General features: G+C 42.6%; 1 protein-coding gene and 1 long non-coding RNA gene across 2 annotated transcripts; both read left to right on the top strand.

Annotated features, from left to right (window-relative positions):
• The first annotated feature begins 859 nt into the window (after nucleotides 1–859).
• Nucleotides 860–7,951, top strand: LOC138983878 (uncharacterized). The gene is made up of 3 exons (XR_011461298.1): nucleotides 860–1,066; nucleotides 1,727–1,817; nucleotides 7,195–7,951. It is a non-coding gene; the product is annotated as an uncharacterized lncRNA (long non-coding RNA).
• LOC138983876 (uncharacterized) lies at nucleotides 3,873–5,986 on the top strand. Its single transcript, XM_070357208.1, has 2 exons — nucleotides 3,873–4,173; nucleotides 4,339–5,986. Exons 1-2 carry the CDS (start codon nucleotides 3,873–3,875, stop codon nucleotides 5,088–5,090), a joined length of 1,053 nt encoding a protein of 350 aa, XP_070213309.1. The 3' UTR covers nucleotides 5,091–5,986.
• Nucleotides 7,952–9,060: the final 1,109 nt, after the last annotated feature.

Below are 9,060 nucleotides of genomic sequence, written 5' to 3'. Positions count from 1 at the left end.
AAAAAGGTCAAAGGTCAACGAAACCATCGTTAAAGTGTAGAGGTCATTGGAGGTCACGACTAAACAAAATATGAGCCCGATCGCTTTGATAGTTTCCGAGAAAAGTCCAACGTTAAGGTGGTGTCTACGGACGGCCGGCCGGCCGGACAGACTAACACTGACCGATTACATAGTCACTTTTTCTCAAGTGACTCAAAAACCATCTTCAGTCGTAACGTAGGTCAGGAAACGACGCCATGAGTTTCAGCAAATGATATGATTCTGGTGTTTTCTGTGAATATTTGGCTGTGATTCAAAGGACTATTTTCTTGTTCGAACTTCCTGTGCGCCAAAGAGCTAAAAATAGCCGTGATGTGGCAAAGTCATGGAGCACATTGCTGTCCGATGTTCGCGCGTCGAGTCCGGATACGATGCGTTACGACATTCATAATTTTTTGTTCGAAGCCCGTAACTTCAAATTCAGCGTGAGTTTTTGCAAAGATGTGTTGCTACGTCCAATACTGAACTCCTGACTGTCGATTGCAGTAATTTGTTGGTGTTTGCATGTTTGCATTTAGTAGGTAGCGGCAGCCTGTGCTAGCCGCTGCGGGAAGGATTACTGGCTAACTTCCTGGCAGCGCCAGTCGCGAGCACATTCAGCGGTTGTTGTCTCGCGAAGCGAAATAGGTCACTATTTTTCCCATTCACAACTTGCAAACCAGCATGATCAGAAAGCAAAGAGTCCGTTGTATTCGCCAGTGATATTATTTTTTTCCGAGGTTGCTGATAAAATTGTAACTTATAGATGAAAGTTTACTGCGATTTCAAATCCTTCTTACTCAGAAACCCCTGAACGGATTTTAACTAATAATTATGAGCTGAAAAGCTCGTTTTCAGGCGCATTCATATATGCAAATTAGGTCGTGATACGGTTCATGCGAGCGACGCGCGAGCCAATCAAACGCGAGCTTACAAATCCGGTCAGAACCATACGCGCGACAAAGCAGCATGGCGGCCGATGCAAATTTACCAGCAATGTTGCCTCAAGATTCTACATCGTTTCTCGAAGACATCAAGCCATCCATTGGTAAGTTTCTATCAGTTCGATAGATTTGTTCTTTTAACGAGTAGTTTGGGAAAGTTATAGCACATATTTATCATTTTTGATGATATTTCATCGTTTTTCTGACCTCATCAAGCAGTGTTGTAATCGTTGTCACGAGTTCAGAAACATGCCTCTGAATCGAAGACGATTTTTTTTTGTGCTTCTTTTTGTTAGCGATTTATCAGAAGAGAGCGAAACTTAGTATACTATTACATCGATTCGGTCCATTAAGCCACACCAATTGTTGCATGATTGAGGTAGTATTTCAAAAGAAACTGACCGAATGTTAGACCGGAAGTGCGTTCGCCGGTGCTTTTGTTATTGTCGAACGAGGACACACACTCAACAGAATCAACAATCTTATTCAGTTATTGATGAAAGTGGGGCTATCGTAGTAGATGTGTACTATTTCTTACTTTATGGAGCAGTTTGTTCTGAATTTGTTCCTGTGTTGTTCAAATTTGGAATAATCTTAGGACTGAAAGTCATGCAACACATTTCCAAAACAACATTATTGGGATTAGTATTGACAAAGTAAGACCAGTTACTGAGTTACAGCAAATGACTGGCAAATTATACAAATCAAATATAGTTTATCTCTATTGTACCCTTGTTTAAAACATAGTTATTTTTTTGTTGCAGCTGATGAATACTACCAGCGGATGAAATCCATTCTCGCTCCAAAAGGAAGAGGTCGACCACCAAAGATTCAACCAACAATTCTGACCAACAAGTTGGTGCTACAGTTTGAGCTGCTGCGGAAAGAGACCAACACATCTTGGATTGAGTTGGAGACATTCCTTCCCACAGTACTGATAGGAGATCCTCTGCAGGGGGTCACTCTCAAGTCTGAAATTGAAGCTGTCCTAAAACAAGCTGCAAAAGCACAAGGAACATCATTTTGTGACTTTCTGAGCCAAGACTTGGGTAGGTCTATTTTGATGAGAAATGTTGGTCCTCACTTGATGAAGAACAGTATTTCAAGGCAACATCTGCTAAAACCGGATATGCTGAAAGAGTTGGAGAGCCCCTCAGAAGTAGTGCATGGCATGATCATTGACTTGATTGTATTTTACAAGAAAGAGAACCTGTACTTGTCAAACAGTAGGGAGACGCTTCAGTTTTTGGGTGCTGATGTGACTCATCTGACCAACCAACAACTCTGCACAAAGCTCAACAAGATCTTTACCACATACCAGTCGCTAAGCAAAAACATCCGCCGTCCGAATGGTGAGGAAAAGATGGGGTTTTTTTGTCGGCTTGTCCTGATTTTTCCAGTAGGACAGCTCCCGAATCAGCTTCAAGTGCAGCTTTGGATGCTCTGCACGCACCTGACAACATCAAACTGGCAGCTTCTGAACGACAGCTGGCAAGTTTGAGGCGCACAGTGGAAGATTTGGACTTGACAGTTTTAAGGGAAAAAGAAAAGAACGTTGTGCTACAGGATCAGGTGCGCAGTTATACTGGAAATCTGCAGAAACTGCAAGAGCAGATTACAGAGCGTCAACAAGAACTGATTGAAAGTCAGACCGAGACACAACAGTTACACGGCCGTCTTCATCAAGCTTCCCTTACCATCAAGATCCTGAGAAGAAAAAGCTTTCCAAAGAGACTCCAAACAAAAGAGAGACAGCTGCATCTTAAAGAAGCTGTTGTTGCAGCACATAAAGGAGGCCATTGCGAAAGAACCGTCAAACGTCTCCGCAGAGATAAGAAACTTCTGCAAACAAAAGTGTCCCGTGCTAGATTAGAGCTGCAAAGAGTGAGAGAATCATCAGCTTGGAAGATAGGCCAGCTGCAGCATGCCTTAGAAGAGCTGACACACCTTCCCATGGAGAACAACGACATTCCTGTTGTCAAACTTAAAGATGAAAAAGGTCATTTTAAACCAGAGGCTAAGGTTTGTGTCATGGCTTTAACAGGGGAATGTGAAGTCCCAGCAAGCAGGTGTGGTGCTATTATTCAAACTGTTGTCCAGCAGATCATGGGTGCAGTGGTCCCAGAAGGAGACTTGCCGTCACAGAGAACAGCCCTGCGTTTTTGCGACCAAGCACATGTCCTGAGCAAGGCCCATGTTGCTGAGAAGCTACAAGCAGCTGAACATTGGGATTTGCATTCAGACGGGACAAGCCGTAGCGGGCAGAAGTATGTGGTTCAGGCAGTAACAACTAAAGATGCAACGATGTCACCTGGCTTCACGCCTGTGACAACTGAGGACACGGCAACACTCGTCGACATCAGTATCCAGGTGCTCGAGGAGATCAGCATGCTCTATGGTGATGAGGAAAACGCCCAAGAGAGCTTCGTCCGAATGCTGGCTGGCTTGTCAGGGGTGATGAGCGATAGAGCCGCTGTCATGAAATCATTCGCCAGGAGTCTGCAAGACGAACGCCGTGTGTTGCTGCAGACTGAGGAAGGGTTGGACTTTCTACACTGCAACGCCCACTTTTTGCTGGGACTGGCGACCGAGGCGAAGAAGGTCCTGGCTGAAGAAGACAAGGCAAGGGAGGAACGTCCGGCAGGCTTCTGGAAACCTTCAGAATGCCTCGCATACAGGTAATATTTTGTCAAGTACTATGAGTATGACCACTACTATTATATAATGAAGCTCCCTTGTTAATGATTAATGATTATATTAATGAATTTATACGAAATAGTATTGTGACATAATCATATCCAAACAGAACGAGCTTCAGCACATGCATGCTAACATTAAATTCAATACAATACTGACTCAATCAGTCCATGGGTAACGTGTGTTCTGTCTTTTTGTTGCAGGTACATCAGAATGGCTTGTGACTGCCTTGGTCCACGGGGTGATGACAAGAGCGGAGTAAGAGACTCTTGGCTGGCTTACTGCTTCATGGAAGAAAAAACATCTACCATGACAAGCTTCCGAGAGAATCGGTTCAACAATACGTTCCAAGGTGCTGCAAATCTGCATTTCCATCGTCAGGACATCCAGGACTGTCTGGGAAACTACTTGCCGAACAGGAACAAGAAAGTCGAAGTTGTCCTGGCTGACTGCCAGAGCGAGCTGACCGACTGTCACATCATCGCCCTTGGTCTTCTTTACTTCCGACTCACAGGTAATCATAAAAACAAGTTACAAACAAGAAAAACTTGGTAGATCTGTGTAATGTTTGGTCTCCAAGCTTAGTTCATGCATTATTAATACATGCTGAGTGTGTGTAAGCAACATTCTGGTATACTTAATCTTTAACAAAAATCTGCTTTTGTTTGTGTTACAACAGGGCCTTACTGGAGTCTGCTTGGTAGCCGAGTGCACTATTTGGACTTCCACATGTCTGTGGAGCGGATGCATGCAGCACTTCGGGACTGGCAGCAAGATGCTTCTCCGCTTCTGCGTCCAGATTGCCAGGCAGTCTTCCCCGGCATTGAATTCCGTCACAACGCCGACATCTTGACGTCTTTGCTTGACATGGACGACACGAAGAAGGAAGGGGTGAAGTGCGTGCTGAAAAAAGTTTGTGCCGGCATGGTTGTCGTGACAGAGAGGCAGTTGGCTGATTTCCTGCACAATGGCCGTTACCACAATGTCCAAGACCAGGATCTTCGACACAAGCTGTCTCACTCTCACATCACCAACCTGGTTGCAGAGGAATGCTTTGCAGACTTGGATTTTTCTCTTTTTAAGAGGAGAAGCTGCAGCCTGTTTCACCATTCCACTGTCAATATGATGAAGCGAAACAAACCAAATTCATCTTCGTACTTGCGAAAGTCTGACCAGGAGCAACGCGAGTTGTTGAAGATGTCTGCCACTAAGTCGGCTGCTCTCCGTGAAAAGCATGTTCTGGCAGAGAAGAATGCAATTCGGAGAAGGGAGAGGATCCTCCAGGATAATCTGCAAAAGAAACAAGCTGCCGATGTGAAACGACGCCAACGAGTAGCTTGCTTCAGGAGCTGTTTGGGAGACAGCCTCGCCAACATTTGCCCCCGCGACAGAACCAAGCTCCTCTTCGCCGACAACCCCGCAGAGAATTAGAGTTGGAGTCGGACGATTGCGACGAAGCTGAAGACGAGATGGAGGTTGACGAGATGGAGGTGGAGGATGACAATTCAGGAGCAAATGCCAGTTTTGAAAAGGACTTCAAGTTCAGCAGAGAGGGAGAGATGGTTGCGGTGTACTTCATGGAGGACTTCTACATCGGTGAAGTGACAAGACTGATTGGGGAGGATGAGGCTGAAGTTAACTTCATGGAGAGGTCGGATGCCAGAACTGGGACAAGCGTTTTTAAGTGGCCACATCCAGTAGACTGTTGTCTCATTTCGGCAAGTGTGGTCTATGCCAAAGATATTGCTTTGGCTCCCTCCTCTTCATCAGGTCGAGCTTTTGTTGTTGACTCTCCAGCGGATCTGTCTGGCAGATACGAGGCCTTCAAGCTCTATCTCCGAGAGCAGTCTCAGTTTTAGATTTTGTAGTACTACAGTGGTACTCCCGACGAACGACCCCCCCATCAGAGACCCTCTCCCTTCTCAGACCTCATTCTTGCTGACGGATTAGTTTTGCTATATAAATCACCCCCCATGGCCGACTCCCCCCAGAACCCGATTTGCGACCGACTAGTTGTTACAATTTGCGACCTTGTAACGACATTTTCAAATCAAAACCTAACAAAAAATCGTAACGTTTTGCTTGAATCTCTGAAAAAAGATCGCAAAAATCACTCGGCCGGAAATATAACAGACGACGCGTTTAGGTCTCGATTGCGCATGTCCGGCGTTAACAATTTTACGATCCCAACATGCCCTTTTCTTTGTCCACTTCCTTTCGAAAAATCAACAAACACACGCGCGAGCATCAACGATCTTCTTCTTCGACCATGGCTTCGAACTCTCCTTCAACTTCAAACGCTCAATCGCGCGGAAAGAAGAGGAAAATTTTGACTCTGGAACAGAGGATGGAAGTGGTGAAACGGAGCCGTAAGGGCGAAACGGCAATTTCGATCACGCGGTCGTTTGAGGTAGGAAAAACTCAGATTCAATCGATCGTCAGCGACAAAGAAAACGTGGTCAATCGATGAAATCTTTCTTCAAACCAGTGTAAAATGTGACAGGTGTATAGTCCTCTTCCAAATACTGACACCCATATGAACATAAACTCTTTTGACTCCCAAATATTTGTTTAAATACATGTAGAGGATACAATTAAAGTAAAAAAAAATAGAAAAAATACATACCTCTTGCTTTTTATTGAATTAGATTATCAAATTAATTCACCAAACCACAATTGTAATTATGCCACAACTTCGACGGACCCTGAAGGTATTTCTCTCTTTCTCTCTGTCACTGATTTTTTCTTTCTCACTGTCTTTTTCTGACCTGACCTCACCCCCCATGTAAGACCCCCCCCCCCCCCTTTTAAGACCTAAATTTGTCAGATTTTGGGAGGTCTTACATGGGGAGTACCACTGTAGTACATCGCTACGGACCTGCAGCAGTGTAGATGTTTTAATTGTGTATGTCTAAAGATATTTTACACCCAGGATACTTGTTTTCATGAAAAACACAGGTGTAATAGACAGTCAAAATGTGTGACGCAACTGAACATTTTCAGTTTTTGCAGTTTTTCCCTTTTGAATGTGTTTGTTTTATTCTTTGTTTTTGTAATATCATACTGTTTTATGTGTGGCTGCATTCATTATAGTTATATCTAACTTCATACTAAATTTCATGGCTATATCTGCAGTAGTTTTTGAGTTATGAGCTATCAAAATGTGTGACGCAACTGAACGCAACTGAACATTTTCAGTTTTTGCAGTTTTTCCCTTTTGAATTTGTTTGTTTTATTCTTTGTTTTTGTAATATCATACTGTTTTATGTGTGGCTGCATTCATTATAGTTATATCTAACTTCATACTAAATTTAATGGCTATATCTGCAGTAGTTTTTGAGTTATGAGCTATCAAAATGCATAAACCCACTAAAAGTAAATGTATGTAGTACGTAGATATTTTGTGCAAAGTTTCATTTTTCAATGTGGATGACCTTTAAAACTATTTACAATCAGGTTGATCACTGTAAAAAGAAGGTTTTAAAACTTCATAACTTTCACATTTGTTTCAACTCTTCATTCTCGGTTTGGTCAGTTCCTGCCTGCGGATGGGACAACAACGGAATGTAGCCGACGCAGTGTGCAAGCTGAGAGTCAGATATCTCGTTCAAGCTACATCTTCATGGGCAGATCAATGTGCACCACGCCCCTCCTCAGGCTTCTTTTGTAAGAATCCATATTTTGCAATTGTAAACCTGTGAAAGTAATTCATTCTTTCCCATTTCACAAAGTACTTTTCGTCTACTGAATTGTCTGAATTAATAGCCTAGTGTAAGTGAAGAAACTCTGCTTGTTCTTGACAAATGCATTGCCAAGATTACTTCCCTTTAATCATCAGGAAGCCTGGATCAGTGTTTTGAATTTCCAGGAATGCTGTGTTTTAGTAAATTTAGAAAGGAATTAGTGATTAAAGATTATTTGAAGCTGTGAATGTTGTTTGTTTATTTTAATGATTTTTAGGCTCAGCAGTTTTATTATTAAGTAGTCAAAGTTATAATTATTATTTGAGGCACTTAACGGTTCCATTAGCATTTTTCCTGATTCTGCCTCTTGAAACATCAGATTTGCCATCACAGAGCCAAATTTTCATGCTCATGATTTCCAAATGTTTTATTCCTAACTCAGGGGTAACGTTTTTTAATCTTTGTTGATCAAAACCAATGGATTTTCATTGAGTTGTTAATCTGTTTTGAACTCTGTGTAGCTTTTGATTTTGGATTGAAGATAAACATTTTGTATTTTTGGAAGTAAACCATTTTGTAATTTTACTGAATACATTTTGGAACACCAAACATCCTTTTGTGTTGCATTGTGTGGATTGTAAAAATAGTTAAACGTTAAAGGTTACCTCACCTGGAAGTAAACCGAAGATCTCTTTTTTCATTTTGTAATTTTAGTGAATACATTTTGGAACACCAAACATTCTTTTGTGTTGCATAGTGTGCATGGATTGTAAAAATAGTTAAACGTTAAAGGTTACCTCACCCATACTCTCCAAACAAAAAGATGCAGACCAGCCCTCCTGCGTCTAAGGTGAGGGCTCTGTCCCTCATGACTGAGAATCTCCAACACGATCTCAGTCAGTCCACACCAGTCCTGAGCACCAACACAGAAACCTGCAAAAAATCATACACTAACTTGAAATATGCAAAAGTTATACACAAAAATTGAAACCTGCAAAAATCATACATTTATATGAAAACTGAAAAGAAAATCATACACTAAAACGAAAACTGCAAAAATCATACACTTAACACTTTCGCGACGGGACACTGATAAATCAGTACCAGCGCTGACACGCCCATGGACGGGAAGCGCATTTTTCAGTACCAGCCATAGAGGGTACACGACTCGTGATTGCTTCCCGGTTTTTGAAGCTTGCAAATAAATTGAGTTGTTTCCCTTGATACACTTGGCGTCCCCTTCTGCCATTTGCAAATCCGCCTGATTTGTGTTCGTTTTTGAGGAAAAAAAATGAATCAAAGGCGAGCCTTGTCTCGGGAGGAGATTCTCCGGATGTTGGACCTAGAGGATCCCGTAGAGCATGATTCGGACGTATCGTTTTCGCCTCACGAAAGCGATACAAGCAGTGAAAGTGAGGAAGAAACAGTCCCGTTGTTGCTAGTACGAGTCGGCAAACTACACGTGGTTGGCGGTGATACTGCTAGACGAACATGTATCTCGGAATCGTGCAGGAGCTATGGGGGCGTGGCAGCACTGATAACAATGGATGGCTGGAGCCTTCAAATCCTTTTGGAATTGTTCATAGGTGTACAGTTGGTACTTTGTTGTGAAAATGTGACTTATATTCAATATGGATTACCTAGACATCATTTGGTGAGTGTTAGATCTACAGTTTTGTTTCATTTGAGTCAGGATGCTGTGAGTGAATGCGTGATTT

Source organism: Littorina saxatilis, linkage group LG13 (genome assembly GCF_037325665.1).
Source record: "Littorina saxatilis isolate snail1 linkage group LG13, US_GU_Lsax_2.0, whole genome shotgun sequence".
In the NCBI taxonomy this organism is placed as follows: domain Eukaryota; kingdom Metazoa; phylum Mollusca; class Gastropoda; order Littorinimorpha; family Littorinidae; genus Littorina; species Littorina saxatilis.
The sequence above is the reverse complement of the archived record's forward strand: the minus strand, read 5'-3'. Positions and strand labels throughout refer to the sequence as shown.